Genomic DNA, 17,567 nt, shown 5'->3' with positions numbered 1-17,567 from the left:
ACAGATAGCGAGAGAATTACAGAGAGAGAAAGAGAAAGAGAGGCAGAGGCTTATGCTTTATGTTTCCAGCTGCAACTTCACCTGCTGAATAAAGAGAAACATTTGATTTAAAGAAATATATTCTGCCGGTTCTCCTCGCGATGAAAATATGCATGGACTCTCATGTAATTTCTGGAATTTAAACCAACAAACAGACAGGAATTGAGGCCAACTGTGAGCTGCTTGTCTAAACCACCTCACTCACACTCATTCTCAGACAGAAATAAACGATTGCCTGTCAATCTTTTTTCCTCAGTGAATGTCTCGTCTTGGATTTTATACTCTATACATCGTCCAAATCCAGATGTAAGATGTAGTCCAGAGGGTGCAACCCCTACATTCCTCTGGCCTAATGTGGAAGTATAGCAGCACTCTTCACATGCCTGCTGTCCGGCTCGGACCTCTGCAGGGAAGCCCCCTCTGCATTCTCTCCATTTGATACGAGTCAAAGACTGGGCAGTCTGCCGGAAGACAATTGCTGAAGAAAGGAAATGAGAAAGCCCGGAGCAGACAGTGGAAGTCTACGAGGGAAAGGAGAGAGGAGAAAGACTGACTTAGCCTTTTAAAAGCTCCCAGTGATTAAAATAGAAAGAAAAGGGGCCACAAACGAGGGGCTGGATTTCTGCAGCTCTCTGATGCCAGGCAAAAGGGGAGTGCATGTGTTTACATCATGACAAAGTAGGATGTGGGAATGTTTAAATTCTTACATTACATACAGTAACACACACATTCAGTGAGTGTCTCTGTGCAGACTGGCATGGTTTTGTGTATCCATCTGTGGCATATTGTGTCTGTGGGTGTGCTCGGGTATGTGATAAAGCCTGCGTGTGTTTCAGAGAGAGAGAGAGAGAGAGAGAGAGAGAGAGAGAGAGAGAGAGAGAGAGAGCGAGAGAGAGAGAAGAAACTCTGAAAAGCCTGGAGGGGGATTTCCTCTGAAAGAGAAAGCTTTTCTCCTCCCCCTCTTAGAAAGTCTCTCACTCCCTCCTTCCCTCTCTCTCTCTCTCTCTCTCTCTCTCTCTCTCTCTCTCTCTCTCTTTCTCTCACCCCCAAACACTAAAGCCAGAGAAGCGAAAGAGAAGTGAAGCTAGAGGATCAACAGGCAGCCTTACAATTTGCTGTTCTTTGTGCTACACACTCAGACTTGTGGATAGTCTATGAAGAATGGAAGTGACTTTGGTTACTTTTCGATCAAGACAACTCACTGTCATGTGGATGTACTTCAGTCAACTTCTGTTGTTAATACTCTAAACATGGCAAGACTCTCAGCACAGAGCCCAGGGAGGCTGTCTGCAAAGGATTATCAGGACCAAAAATGAAAAATCCTTCTGCCTGATAGAGGAGAAACCTCTGCAAAGATGGTAAAGTAACATCACAATAGCACAAGTTTTACTCCTGATTGTAATTTTTGTCTATTGTTACTTTCTGGTTTAAGAGTTAAAGTGCTCCACTGACCCAGTGACTGAGAGTGTGAGCCTCTGGTTTGGACAAGTGACTTTGTTTCTCTCTGCGGCTTTGCCAGTTATGTGTGACTGAAATTTTGGAAGTCTGATCTGTTGTAACTAATGCATTTTCTATGCTTTTAGCAACCCTTTCTTTCAGTTTGATACTGTGCACAGTATTGATGCACATTCTTTGTTCTCTTTTCATGAAACCTTATCTTTGTGACATACAAAGGCAGCACAATACTAATGTAACTGCACTCTTCAAACCTTTTTGTTATCCTGAGCCCAGTTGGTGGGACTGGTTCACATCGACGGCATCTCAAGCTTTTTAAGTGTGTGCACACTGACAAAGAGAGAGAGACAGAGAGGAACCCATTGTCTTTTGTTTTGCATCTTTAAGTCCTTTGATTAGGACTTAATTGATGTGGGTGGCACACATACTTCAGTGAGTGGAGAGTGTTTTGGGGTATAAATTATTTGACTGCTTTGCATGCTCAATAATGGAATTCTCCAGTTCAGCGTTTGGCACTTTCAAAGATGAAATCACAGGGCTTTTTACGACTGGAGAGGACTAGTCTAATCCCGGTCACAACAGAAACTAATTAATGACAAAGAATGAGCCACAAGATGGGAACATGTTTGATGATGGGTTTGTGGGAGGATGTGGCGTCTTTGATCTTTTATTTACTGGTTGTTGTTGCTGCGAAAATTGTCAAATAAATGCAGATAAATAGCAAGGCTTAGATAAAGATCATAATGATGCATATTTAACTTCTCTTATCTGGTATTCAGCTTTCTATGTATTCAATGTACTTTTCTTCTTTATATGGAAAACAGTCAGACCCCTAACATCTTGTCCAAGCATGCCAGATAAATGATAGCTTCACAGAGAGGAGCATGGAAGGATGTTTAAAGGAGTCCAGACTTAGCTGCTCGTCGTGGCCACCACTGTACAGTACTTTGTCCTCCCTTCACATCCACTGCAGCACTTGGTTGACCAGCTTTAACAGCCCCAACTGTTTACTTTACTTATTGCATGACTGATGACGTCTTCGGTGACCATCCTCCAACTTCCAGTCATGCGCCGACAGAGTCTAAATTATTAGATTACTGCACCCTGCATGACAAGGAGTTTCAATCTTGGGTAAACAAGCAATAATACGTCACCCAGAGCCCTAGGTTGCTAGTGACATTTGTATTTGCCTTTACAGGAGTAACTGTGTGACAAGTACAGCCACGAGTCATTCATTCACCAGGTTTCTTTTTAAGGCATTACAGCAGCCTGTGTTTCATTCATTGTACAGTAAACATGGCGATGCTGTAGGTAGTATTTGCAGTGTTAGTGTCTGTTGCAGAATTCAAAGTCTATTCAAAGTTAATGCAAATCAGCAAAGCCAGAGATTTGCTGCTAGGTTTTTGATGTGCTCTTTTCTTGCCAAAACATATTTAGTTTGAGGGTAGCAGTTTTTTCTGTGATTCGTCCAAACTGTCATTAGAAAACGATTATTTTAGAAGAACAAGTGAACGATGGCAGATTTAGCATTTACAAGGCAAAACATGTATGTTAGATTATGTTTATCATAACAATAAGATGATTCTTTTAAATCTTGCCTATTTACACATCAAGCAGACACGGAGCAACATTCGCATTCATCTGGTGTTTGTGTCCAACTGATATATGTAAGTCCAATATATCACTTTCCTTTTAGCTCTGTTTTGCTCTCCACTAACTCCTGGGAAGAAATATCAGGCTAGTTAGCTGCTAAATGCTCGACAGTATTCACCAGCTAGTCGCTAAATTTGCCTGTCTGCTGTTTGGTGCTAAACAGGTATTGTGCAGTGGGTGGTCATTCGTTTTTTTTTTTGCTAAACACTACCTACTAGCTGCGTGTGAAGTTGCGGGCGTAAAACCAAAACCATGAGCTGTAAGACATTAAAATGCTTAGTAGAGCCGAGGAGAACCACAAGGTCGGGTGATAATTCTCTGAGTTTGTCATAACAAGTGACCACCTTTAACACACATTAAGTCATTTGACCCATTGTTAATATAAAGATATTTTGTATAGCTTTAAGTCTCTTGATAACTGACAGCAACAAACTTTCACATACTTTACTGTACCTGCTCCATATCATCAGTCAGATATGCTCATCAGTCACAGTGCATTTTTCAACCACTCAGCTTAAAGCATGCATGCACATACCTTAATCTATTAACTGTTGGAAACACTGTGGACACGCTGTGTGAGAGCATCCAGATTTTGATTGGCTGGCAGTATACGTACTGGCCTAGCTTTAAAGGGTCACAGCTGTGTCTCTCTTTTAAACAGCCATGGGACAGACAATCATCAGTAGCTCCCTCCCCTGCTTATAAGTCATCACATCTTTACAATACTGTCGCCTGTACTCCCTTTGGCAGACAAACAGTACTTCCTGCTCACTGCTTCACTTGCTGTGACTTTGCCAAATTTTAACAGAACCAGATGGGGAAAATCTATACAATAAACTGATATGACGAGCCAACATTTACTGAAGGATAAGATCTTCAATTTGTATGGCATGTAGTCTGCTGTGCTCTGTTTTACTCTTTTTGGAGTTGTGCACTTGTTTGGACTTACAGAAAACTTTGCAAAGCTCAGGAACGAAGAGCAGCAGATGTCTGTGTTTTAGTACACTCCTCATAAACACACTGACCAACTAACAAATCTCTTGTGTTATGGCTAAATGGATTTCACAAGGCCTTCCTTTACTTGTATTATTAATCTTTTTAATTTATTTCTTGGCCATTTTAACATTGTGATGTGAAATATGGAAGCTATTATGGTGTGTTACAGCCTCCAAAAACAAATTTTATTTCCTGATAGTTTGCCAGAATGCAAGCTTTGGGAAATGAGTTGAGATCCAGGAGACTTTGTTTTGTCCTGTTTAATGGGAGTGGTTCATTATCAATTAGTTATGGAGACATTCTAGAAGAAGAAAAAAAAGTCAGCATGTTAACTTTTTATGTCAGTTTTTGTTTTTAAATGCACATTGGGCACTTTTAATATTTTGGGGAAGCCTTCCACATTTTTGATATTTTATGTTTTACATGCGACTGTGAGTCAGTTTTTGATTTCAAAAGAGATGGCAACAATGATTGATCACACTTGGTTGATTGTCCTACAAGATGGTAAAAGACAGCTCTTTTCAGCAGTATTGTTTTGAGTCTTCCAAGTTACATGGTAGAATATTACAAGACGTTCATTGTTCATTGTTTGCAGGATTCAGTCCATTGTGAAATCAAATCTCAGCTCACCCTCAGAGTAGGCTACTGTAGAAACTTGCTGGTTTTTAATACCTTGAATATCATGCAATATGAGATAAACACAAATGTTTTATGTTATTAATGTGGCCTCTTCACTTTACAAACATAGCTTGGGTTCTTAAAAACTACAAAATGAATGAATAATAGGAACCCTGCCAAATTAAAGGTCTGATAGCAAACACACACCATGTTTACTCCTGGCAGCGGTGACTCAAAGATTTTTGTACTGGTTAAAATGATTTAAGATGGCTCAGCTGAATGGAGTGCCCATCTGCTGAGTTTAACAAGAGTGGATCATACACAAAGACAGCACTGTCTCACCGCCAAATAGGAGATACCGAATGTTAACGGAGGAAAAAGTGGAGAAGGATAGAGAATACATAAGAGATATCAGTAACATGTTTTTATTATGATTGCTCCGAGACTCTTCCCACTTTAAGGTTAAGTGTGAAACCATGTAATAGTAGTGTATAAGCTGCAAATGACCCTTTCTTCTTCCATTGATAATATTTCTTGTGGTTTTATGTTGTATCCCATCAGCCCTCTGTGCCCATTATGTTTGGCTGACGTTATGGCTGAGTTGGTGGTGTGTCATCTGAGACTCTTGAACATATCTGCATGTCCGAGCATGCAGAATTCAGGCAGTCTTCAGGATTTACTGACAGGTTTTGACTCAACTGTGGCTTCTGCTTATATTTTGGGTTTAGCCCGGAGGTGCAGTGACAGTCCATTTCTAATGAGGATGTCAAGCAAATGTGATGACTGGTCAAGACAGAGACCTCAACAAATCCTTTCAGCATGTCGTATCAGGAGCTGCGCCCATTTAGTTGAAGTTATTCTTTATAATCACATTCTGGTCAGCTTACCTACTCTAATCTTGACACAGATACACAATGTGCATTACATACCTTGACATCTTGTTTTTACTGTGGCTTAAATCTGGGTCCTGACTTTCTTTAGCCGAAGCCCAAGGCAATTTGGAGGAAACCTGTAATTATCTGGTTAATACTCAACACTGCAAAAACTCCCTGGGGGCCTGAAGGGCGGACAAGACAAAGAGAGATGCCTGTTGTCCACACTAGCATGCCAATTCAGGTCAAACAATGATCTTTGTTGGAGACTGAAGCTATTTCTAGAGAGGCTACACTGGCCAATAATGGGCACAGAGGGAATCCCCTTGTGTTGAATGTGTAGAGGAGGCGGCGGTTGCGGAATGTGGTAGTCAGCTGGACATCGATCAAACCCTACTGTCTCTGAAGGCCAAGCTAAAGGTTCAGGATTTAAGCTTGATTGAACTCTCCTTGCTGGCTGATTGTTGGAGTAAAACTACCTCGGAAAAGGAAGTATCAACTCTGTTTCTGTCCACATAAGGAAAAGAGAGTTAGGCACTATATGATTATATACAGTGAAGCATTTCATAAGGATGTAGGGAAGTGATTGTGTACTTAACAAATTGCTGTTAACCAGGAGTTTTTTTTAATGAGAGGAACTGTTAAAAACACAAAAGGAATGGCTGCAGCAGACAAAACATAAGAGAGGCAAAAAGTTTGACAGGACATTGTAGACGTACTGCACACTTTAAATGGATAAGCAGCATATACATTACTATGGGTGTGTTCAGTCAAAGGGAGACAGCATGAGTAGACCAGGAAACTTAATCATACACACGGTTTCCGAGGGGTCTTAAAAAGTCTAAAAAAGTATAACATTTTAAAGATCAAAAGTTTAGGCCTTAAAGCAGCCATATTATGCTCATTTTCAGGTTCATAATTGTATTTTAAGGTTGTACCAGAATAGGTTTACATGGTTTAATTTTCAAAAAACACCATATTTTTGTTGTACTGCAGTGCTCTCTCTCACTGCTGCAGATCCTCTTTTCAGCTGGTCTCTGTTTCAGCTACAGAGTGAGACCTCTTTTCTTCTTCTTCTTCTGTACTATCTTTGATTGCACTCGCACATGCCCAGTAGCTCAGATGTAGATCATGTCAGCTAGCTAGCTCCATAGACAGTAAAAGAAAGGCTGTTTCTACAACTTCGGTCAGTTACAAGGCAGGATTAGCTGGGAGACTTCTAAATGAGGGCGCACATGTAAGTAGTTCTTTTGTAGATTATGGTGAACTTGTGTGTGTTGTAGCAGTGCTTTGCTATTGAGAATGAGGTAGCATGCTAGCGTTAGCATTAGCATGCTAATGCTACGAGCTAATGGTTGCGGTTAGCCTGCTTGTTTCGGCTTGTGACGTCACAAGCCGTGCCGATTTTGAACAGCTCACCCAGAGACTGAAGGCAGGACACATTCAGAAACCGTATCTCACTCTAAACAGCATGGATGGATTTTTTTCAAAGTTTGTATGTGTGTGGAAGTACCAGACACAACAGAACACCCCAAATCCCAGAAAAAGTGTTTTTTTCATAATATGGGCACTTTAAAAAGTCTTAAACTAGCTGAAGTGTTGTGTTCTAGGTCTTAAATAATTTTAAACGGGTCTTAAATTTTCCTACGTCCATGCAATGCTACCGCTAATACTCACTGATATGTTTTTTATTCATTTATTATTATTCTGTGTTGTTGTAGTTCTTTCTTCGTTCATCCAAATATAATTCACTGTTTATTTACAGATCATTATTACTCCGGGTCGCTTTAATTCAATTTTGATAAAAAAAAAATACTTTGCAAGTACTTTTGTTAATCTGCATTTCATTGTACTTTTATGTCGTGATATAGGTCTTGAATTTCATTTATAAAGGTCTTAAAAAGGTCTTAAAAAGTCTTAAATTTGACTTGTTGAAACCTGCAGAAACCCTGATACAAGAATACATCTCAGAGCTTTAAGTGTATTCCTGGCATTTATAGAGAATATGCATTGGCATCACTTTTTCATGTGGTGTGTATAACTTATTCACCTCAGTGCCCAAACTAACCATCTATTGCTACTATACATTGGGAGAGCTGTGATATTGGGAGAAAACAAACAAATATCTTAAAAAAGTAAAGGACATGTGAGTCAGTATGATCCGTACAACACGCAGAATGAAAAAAATCCTAATCATGAGGACTACAGAAGATGAAGTAACTTGGTTTTCCACATGTGTTTTTAATGTACCAACTGCAGACGCTGAATATTTTAGAATATATTACGGTGTCACATGCATAACTCTGTGTAGTCCAGACAGGCTGTGAATAAAGTACATAAAGTTCTGGATTTATTCTTTTTCAGATCCAAAATTGCTTGCTTACTGAAATGTGCAAGTACTTAGCTAACTTATGATTATGATTAAATTAATGTTTTCTTCAAATACTAAACCAATACTCAGGACACAATTTAGCTTTGTCTTAGAATAATTCCTGCTGAATCTTTCACAGTTCAGGCCTGTTTGGCATGTTATCTGGCAGTTTGTCAGACGTAATGAGATACAGAAGAACTCACAACACCGGCAGCATACCCTTCCTACTCTCAGTTAATTTGGCTGACTAGCCTGTCTGAACTGGGTCCAGCTTAGCAGTGCTTGGTAAACTCTCAAGAGGGTCTCACTCATATGAATATCACTCCCCAAACCACCCACAGAGAGGAGTTCCCGTCTCATGCTTTTAACCTCCTTTGTTTTGAGAAGAAGGTTATCCAGGCCAGAGTGTTAACAAAAAGATGTTTAAATCTCAAATGATTTTTGAAGTAATGTTATGACAATAAGTCACTCATATTTTTGTTTAAAGTGCTCATATTGTGCTTTTTGGCTTTTCCCCTTTCCTTTATTGTGTTATATATCTTTTTGTGCACGTTATAGGTTTACAAAGTGAAAAAGCCCAAAGTCCACCTCAAAGGGACTTACCATCTTCCAGAGAAAACACCGTTCACAAACAGCTCCAAACAGCTCTATTGTAGTCCAGCCTTTACTTCCATGACGAACGTGCGTCACTTTGTAACACACGTTATAATGCTCGCCTAGCTGCTAGCATGGCACTCCCTCATGCTCTGCAACTGACTAGCTAACAGTACTTACTGCGCATGTGCGACTCCCAACAAAGATGTAACAGAAGTGAGATGCCTCACTCTGTAGCTAAAACAGAGAGCTCAACACACAGGGTGAAAAGAGGAGCTGCAGCAATGTGCAGTACAACAAATATATGGTGTTTTCTGAAAATTAAACCACATAAACCTATTCTGGTACAACCTCTAAATACAAATATGAACCTGAAAATTAGCATAATATGAGCACCTTAAGGTGGAATTACAGTGAAGGATTGATTTAAAGGTCCCATGGCATGAAATTGTCACTTTATGATGTTTTTTAACATTAATATGCGTTTCCCTAGCCTGCCTATGGTCCCCCAGTGGCTAGAAATGGCGATAGGTGTAAACCGAGCCCTGGGTATCCTGCTCTGCCTTTGAGAAAATGAAAGCTCAGATGGGCCGATCCGGTAACCTTCACCTTGCACCCCCCTCTCTCCTCCTCAGTAGCTACAGACACAGAAATGGGACATACTAAGGAAAGCTCATTGTGGGACTGGCTCTAGTGGCTGTAATTCTGCAGCAATGCTGAATTTGGGGAAAGAGACTTCAGATACAGTATTAGGGGACCACTAAGGCCTAAAAGCATCCAAAGAGCACCATGTCATGGGACCTTTAAATTCAGGCTACAGAAGAGTTGACACACTCTAATAATTTTGTAGAATCATCAATGAAATCTGAATCTCCACTTAATCTCAAATAAAACTTACACATAAGGAAATTGAACGTCCCAGCCCTGAACAGTAACTTCACAGAGCTGTGTCGTATTAGATATGACCTCAGGTTTGTCGTTAGCTTTGAGAAATACAGTAGAACCCAAAATTGAATGGCTGCAGTCAGTCTAAAACAGCTGTGATGCATTACCATTCAAGAGCCAGCCTCGAAGGTATTCTGTTCTCCATTTCCTACTCTGTTGTGACAGATGTGCACAATCAGAAAAAGGAAGCATTCTTTTCTACTGAGGACATGCAATGTCTACAAGCGATACAAAGACTAAACATAAGTGGTCAAATATTGATATTGATTTACATCCAGCATCCCACATTTAAAGGTCCAGTGTGTAATGTGTTTAGTTGTTCATTATCAAAATCTGTGTTGCCCGTTCAAAAACTTGTCCTTTTTCATGAATATTTACCACCACCATCAATTCCAAGTATTACTTTTGGCTTGAAATTTTACATTTGCATTTGCATGAACTGGGGTAGATGCTCCATATTCATGCTCCATCTTGAAATACGTTAGCCGGTAACAGGACATACTGCTCCACCTTTCGCGTTTTCGCTGTCACATGATAAACTCACAGGTGCTGCTAATGCTGCTAATGGGTATCGTAGCTTCCCGGCCCCGGCAAGTTTGAAGAAGGAAACATGGAGGACCACACGTATTCATAATCCAAATTTCAGGAACAGGAGTCTTCTTCTTCTTCGCCCAGGAAAAGAAAAACGATATTGAAAAGAGCAAGAGACCGGCTTTTTGAAGCGTGAAGGCTACCGTAGCTGTAATAAGTACTTTGAACTGCGTGGTGCTAGAGAGTTGATTGCGATATATGATCTCAACGTTAGTTGGGAGAAATTCCTACACATTGGACCTTTAATGCTGTTGATTAACGTTTTTCATTTCAGACACTTCATTTGAACAAAACCACTTTGTGTCTAAATGCACGATACCAAAGTTTTAGCTATGCAAACACTAAAGTGAGTAGTATAATCAAAGTTGAATGAGTCACAAAATTATTCAATGAATCATGAAACAACTTTATGACCTTTGTTCCCAATGTTTTATGACTGTCCAAGGTGCTCACATAAGCATCCGTTAGCCAAGCAGTCAGAACAGTCCCAGTGTGAGGTCTTTGAAGCTGCTGCACTTGTGTTTATCCTGGGCTGGTCTCTGGTCTTGGTTAGGTCATCAAGCTAAATGAGGAGGGGGGCTAAAAACAGACTCCTTTGTGATTCTGGGAGATTGACACAGCAGGGATACTGTGAACTGATTGTATGAATAGCACGCCTGCTGTGGTTAGTGGCTGAGACCTGTCCAGATCCAGGGTAAGTGTCAAGTCCTTATTAATAACTCAAGTTGAATATTATTCATTTTCTTTTTTATTACAAAGAGACTTTTGTTTGGCTGCACTGCATGTGAATGAAAGAAGAAAAGTGTACATCATAAAGCACTCTACAGGTGCTAAATGAGAAAGCAAATCATACTATCAAAGAAGTACTGTACTCCTCTATCCAACACCAGACAACACCGTTGGATGTACTGTATATTAAACACATTTACCTAGTATATAAACAAATACATTTATGTAGAGAGATTGATGCCTAGAAAGTTTGTACAGATATTCATGGTTCTGGGACCATGTACCCCCATGCCTTTGGTGATCCCCTGACATTTCCTGCAATGTCATCATGAGGGTCACATTTTTGTTTTTTAGTAAAATGTCTCAACAACTATTGGATGTATTGCCATGAAGTTTTTGTACAGATAGTCATGCCCCCCTAATGCTTAAAAACACAAGGCAACATAAAAAGAAACACATGAATAATTATGTTAAATTATAGGTTGACAACCCTCACATCTCAAAACATCACCTCAAATTCATGCCGTCGGGTTGGTTCACCAAAAATGCTTTAAAGATGGCCTCTTTTCATCTTTAAAGGTTTCCCTGTGTTTAGCTGGACATCACCCATGACACAGCTAGTGCTAGCAGAATATCCAATGCAGACATTGATACATGCAGTAAACACTAGCACCAAGTGTGCCTCTTGACAGAAAATTGTGTCACATTGTTGCATCTTTACTATATATGCATTTCTTTGGTCTGCTTTGCTTCTTCCTGTCACTTTGAATAAGATCAGACGCTGACCCTGGTCTGCTACAAATATACTTGTTTAAATGAAGCATATCCTGGCCAGACATGAAAGAAGTTCCAGAAACTCATGCAGGACAGACTTAATCATCTCCAGATAAGTTGAGAAGCTTTTGATTCGGCTCAACCAAAGTACCCCTCCTGATCCCCTAAAGATGATGAGCCGTTTGTTAAGTGGATAGAATTGTTTGTATTGTTTAGATTTTGGTGAATTTGATCTTTTGCTGCAGGTTTTAGTTTATTAGAGATTATATTGCCTTTCACTTATACAGGTAGGCCCAGCAATAATTCACTGATCCAATACTGTAAGTGCACTCACACAGAGAAGTTTATCACTTTTTCTTCTTTTGACTTTAAAACCGAAGAACTCAGCACAGTGAAGGACAAAAGGCCAAGAAAAATATTTGTCCTGTCATTTTGCATTTGCAGAGCATTTGTTCTTGACACATTCTGGCTATGTGCACCTTCTTCAAATAAATCTGTGTTGAATTCCATTGAAATTCGTGGTCCGCATTACACACTCATTTTCACACACATTTGACCCAACCCTGCATAGTACACCAAGCCATGAGATGAAAAAAGCCACTCTATTAAGATTAAAACCACCTTCAATAGTATTTAATAACTGCAATGCCAGGATTTTGGTTTAAGGGCAGCTGTTTTAATTATATGGACAAGACAGTCTGTAATGAAAGATTTATTAAGCCTGAATTAATTTTGCCTTGATTGAACGGTCAATACAATTGTCATTTGAAAGGAATGTGCAGATCACACCGCTCCTTTATTTATGCAATGACGTTGATGTTCTGTTAACCTTCATTATATGCACAGCAGTGTTTTTCATTACTTTCTTTACTTTGTTGTACAGTTTTTATCTCTGCAATCCTAGTTTTAGGGTTTGGTTGAGTTCATGTGGTTTTGACACAAAATGAGGTCCAAAAGTATTAGATGCCAAAATCACAAAATAATGCTTTTAACATAGTATTGAGCTCTTTCTCAGACAGGGACAGTTTGTAATAAAGTCAAACTGTATCATCTACATATGCACTTTCCTTTGATTTATTGTCTATTTTAATGTTGTGTAGTTGCTGGTAGATGTGTTCTAGACAAAACTTAAGCTAGAGTCTCACAGTCTATATAAATATTAAAAATGTTACTCCACAAAGTCCATCTCACTGACCACTACCTCGTCTTGTTCTGCAGAACCCAGAATCTCTGGACTCGTCCATCCAGGGTGCACTCTCTGCCCTCTACCCGCCTTTCGAGGCCACAGCACCCATCGTCCTCAGCCAGCTGTTCCGCACCATTGAGGAACGTTACCACGGTGATGCGTTACAGTGTCTGCTGGACTTCCTCATCCCCTCCAAACACCTACTGGAGAGTGTCCAACAGGCAGCATGTGTGAGTATCAATATATCTCAGTGGATACATATGCACTCACACACTTTTTCCTCCGCTCTCTCTGTATGCTGCAATAATAAAACACACAGACATAATACACAAAGCTCAAGTTTAGCCCACAGGGTATCTCACTAACTCCATGCTGACATCATACTTCCTGTTTACATTCCCCAAGCCCCCAAATTATGGGAACTGTAGTTCCAAAACGTAGAGCTACTTATATCCCAAATAGGAGTAGGACAAAGAATAATAATTAGAGTGACATAGAATACATTAATATTAACTTTTTTATTGTTGCAGTTGCTCTATCAATATTTTTTTGACATTACTAAGGCTCAGGATGAGGCCCATTGACATTGTTCTGACATTCCATAGTTAAAGTTTATATAAAACCATAATACATTGTTAAGCTACAGCTTAACTTGTTTATACTGTGTTGGTTGTACAGTATACAGTATATATACACGCACAGAAACGCAAGTGAGATAACTCAGCTCTTCATAAGCTGTATGCATTCAATGTTCTTGAAATCATAAATGGTTCAAATTACACCTGTAATAAATTCAATTTAACAGTATAGTCTGACAAATGTACTGTAGATAACTGAGATTTTAAAATAGGAGACAAAATAAAAGTACAAAGAAATTGTGGGGGGAAAATGCATCAATGAAACTGAAATTAAAAGCAAATTAAACCAAAATGACACTAAAATCTACTTTTGTTTTTTCAGGCTGGGTACTCTGATGTGGTTTTCCGCTGTGAGGGCTGGCCTCTGTGTCTCCATGACAAAACCGTCATCCAGTTAGCGCCTGTGAACCCTTTGCTGCTGCGTCCCGGAGACTTCTATCTACAGGTGGAACCTTTCGGGGACCAAGCGGCTCGTGTTGTCCTCAAAAGTCTTCTGGAGGAGGGTTGTCGAGAAGTGGAGGAGACCCCCGTCCCTGAGACTTCCTACCCCTGCATCTTCACTGAGGAATGGCTGCATGACATCAATGAAGGACGCCATGGAACTCCTCTGTCACGCTGCTTGCTTTGCACAGATCAAGGAGTAATCAAATTGCCCTGGGCTGAAATCGCCATCCCAGAGTTTTTAGACAAGCCTAAGATCATGCCCACTTATCGGGAAGCACCTCCTGAGCCAAAACAGATCTCAGTTCCCTCTCATTTTAACTCCTCCACCCTCCCGATGGAAGCCATTTTTCTTCCTGCAAAAGACAGAATGCCTGCATCTTTGAGACCTGTGGCCTGTTCTTCCAAGCTTGTCAAAATGGATTATGAAAGACGAACCCCCAAATCACGCTCCAGACCTTTGGTGAAACCCGTGGGTTGGGTTTCTCCTAATACCTGGGACAGTCGCAACTATCGAGAGATTGAGGGTGATTATGTAGACCTGGTGGATATCGCCAAAGGGAATGAGTTTGTGGATAAACAGAGAGGCAGCCATCCAAAACCATCCAATTCAGTTTTGTTCAAACCTGTCAGGCCACCGCCACCAGTACCTCTGGGGAATATTGTTACCTGTGGGCACACACTTCTGTATGCAGAGGAGCCTTGTACGCCGTGCAGCCAGAGAAAGCTGGGGCATGAGCCCACTGAGCAAGACTTGAAGTGTAGGTACAGAGACTCGTATGTGGCAGCACTGAGAAACCCAGTCGCTTTTGAGAGGGGGAGTGTAGACCTCCTGGCCGCCCTGGAGGAAGTCAGCCTTTGTGAAGAGGGAGAGTTGAGATCCAAGGGTGCATTTGAAGCTCAAAGAGACAAACGTAGAAACTTTTGTAACCACTGTAATAAACCTGTAATAAGTAACGAGCTCTGTCAACACGGACACTCCTGTGAGCCAACACCAGAAAACTTTGCATCTCACCAGAAAGACCTTCCTACAAGTTCTGAATCCGAAAACCTAATGAAGGAATCACCCATGATTTTGAAATCAACCCCTGGTTTAAGCCATAGTCACAAAGTGCAGATGAAACTTATTTCCCACCAATCGGGACATCATGCTAGTGAGCATCTGGGATCAGATGGTGACATTAAACCCCATCAGAAAGTGGAGGTTGTGAAACCATCAGGAAAACACAAAGTTAAGGTTAGGTCTCTGTCCACTGTGTCAGAGACTTCTAAAGGGAGTCCACTTCTCTATAAACTCAACAACAGGAGCCACAGTGATATCTGCCCTGAAACAATCAACAGCGTAATGCAGTGTAAGAAAGGTGAACTGTTGGATCAGGTCACTCTGAAGCTGACGTCCCCTAAAAAAGGTAAGCAGAGTAGGCAAATTAAGGCTGAACGTTCAAACGACTTTTTTGATACAATCTTTTGTTCTCTTTTCCTTCCCTCTATCCTTTTTAAACCCCCAACCACACACAAAGTGTGTTATTACTGCACAGACACATCTGTTCATTATGATATGTTGCTCTATGCTTGAAGGACCACTGAACATTCACGCTAAACAGAATGATTGAAAATGGACTGTGACCTTGCGTGCTTCAGGGAATGTGCTCCACTGGGATCATGAAGAAAGAGGAAAGAGGGTTAAAATGTCAAAGATCAGGCTTGAGTATGATCTTCTCCCACTGCTCTCTGGGTTCTTTGGCAGTACGGCTACATTCACATTATTCCCATCACCGAAGGAGTGAACGGAAATAGCATGCCGGACCCCAATGAAAGTGAGGGCCTGAACCCATTGGGTAAAAAGAAAGAGCAGAACATTCCTCTAATGCAGAGAGACAGCATGACATGCAAGAATGAGGTTTCTGTGTCCCCTGCACCCGCTGGCATGCACCCTCATGCCCTCAGAGGTGCATGTTGAGATCTTGACTGGAGACAGGCTTGTCATGGACTATTAAAGCAGCAAAGAGAGAGCACAGGCAAGGCTTTGTTGGCCCTAAGGAGGGGCCAATTAGGATATCTAAAATCAAAGCCAGGCTTAGTATGCAGTTGTTACAGAGACCATGTCCAATGTTTAAAGGCTGTCTGTACACAGCTGTGCAGCTGCATCCATGTTGATAGAGGAAGATATTAAGATTTATGGATGAAGAACTAATTAATTATTGTTGGTAAAAAAAAAAAGGGCAAAGATTTCTGGACAGAATAGAAAGTTGGTGAAAGTTGAGAGTTTAAAGGAAATATTAGCACTGTCTAGAAGAACGTCCTCAAGAGACAGTTGATGGATTAAACAAAATCAAGTTATGAGAAACAAAATACACACAATCTAACTTTTTTCTTGCAATTGTCAATTGCATTACTTTGGTTTTCTTAATTTTTTTTCTGTGGGAAGACAAACTAATGTTTGTTTTACTGTTATGCAGACTCCCAGTCAAGTAGGAGTGAAACTCCCTCCGCTGCAGATGGACCAGACTCCAAACTCCATAACTCAGAGATAGAAAAGCCATCTTCTCCACAAGTTCAACTTCCTTCTGCAAGTTCTGACACTCCTCATTCTCCACAGACTGAGGAATCAGGTTTCAAAGGCATCGGTGGTCTGCTTGAACTGGGCATTATAACTTTGCCAGGTACTTCTGTATGATTTCAGTATCTCAAAAAGTCCCTATCAAAATCATGTTATAATGTACTTTCACAGAATTTGTCATTAAAAACTTGACTTTGAATCAGAAAAATCTGAATCATATTTATTACCAAACCAAATTGTTTACTTGCAAGGAATTTGACCTCTTTGCACTTTTAAAAAAACATCAAAAAGCTATTATTTTTCACCAACTTTTTTCTCTGTCCTGTAAACCCTCAGGTAGCAGGGACCGGACAGGCAGGGCAGTGGTGGAGGTCCATGGGGACAGAAAGGACTGGATGTCCCCTCTTGTGTCAGCCCACAATGTCTGTGAACTACTGCTCTACTTACACTCCATACCAAGGTATACTGAAAGCGATGACTATTAGATATCTGTGTATCAAAAAATCAAACAGACCAAATATCTGTAATTGAGAGGAAATATGGTGTTGTTAGCTTATTGGTTAGCTCCAAAGTATGCTGGTATGTAATAAGAGGTCTGACCACTAGAGGGCAGCAAATACCGTTTGAAATATATCCAGTGTTCAGCACAGGCTTTCAATAATATGATACTTTTTTTTTTTTTTACATCCAGACTGAGTGATGCCGTAATATAGTTACTGTTTTACAACGAATAAAACTATATTCTATGCAGAATCACAACTATATGAACTGAACAATTCTGCCTCTGTAGTACTTAAAAGGACAAATCCGGCACAAAATGAACCTAGGGGTTAATTACATATGTGCACCGAGTCAACCGTTCTCTGGGATATGTAAGCAGTCACGACCAGTCGAACGACAAATGCCGTGCTTGAGCTATGTTACTGGTTACTGGTTGCAAGCGTTCGTCGTTCGACTGGTCGTGACTGCTTTCCCAAGATGGCGTCCGTCTGTATACATGAACAGTACTGTCTCTCTAAACTATCTTTTTAATAAACTGTCTGTACACTTACAAAGTTCTCAATGCTTCAGTTTACATGTAGGGACCCTCATTATGCTACTGTGG

General features: G+C 40.5%; 1 protein-coding gene across 1 annotated transcript in view; it reads left to right on the top strand.

The window, feature by feature from the left end:
• Positions 1–1,077: 1,077 nt before the first annotated feature.
• LOC116033999 (pleckstrin homology domain-containing family G member 4B-like) overlaps positions 1,078–17,567 on the top strand; it is a 30,927-nt gene continuing 14,437 nt past the window's right edge. The window contains exons 1-5 of the mRNA XM_031276562.2: positions 1,078–1,397; positions 12,856–13,053; positions 13,784–15,311; positions 16,362–16,565; positions 16,799–16,922. Coding sequence (XP_031132422.2) covers positions 1,395–1,397; positions 12,856–13,053; positions 13,784–15,311; positions 16,362–16,565; positions 16,799–16,922 — 2,057 coding nt within the window. The 5' untranslated portion in view covers positions 1,078–1,394. The remainder of the gene's footprint in view (positions 1,398–12,855; positions 13,054–13,783; positions 15,312–16,361; positions 16,566–16,798; positions 16,923–17,567) is intronic.

Source organism: Sander lucioperca, chromosome 6 (genome assembly GCF_008315115.2).
Source record: "Sander lucioperca isolate FBNREF2018 chromosome 6, SLUC_FBN_1.2, whole genome shotgun sequence".
NCBI lineage: Eukaryota > Metazoa > Chordata > Actinopteri > Perciformes > Percidae > Sander > Sander lucioperca.
The sequence above is the reverse complement of the archived record's forward strand: the minus strand, read 5'-3'. Positions and strand labels throughout refer to the sequence as shown.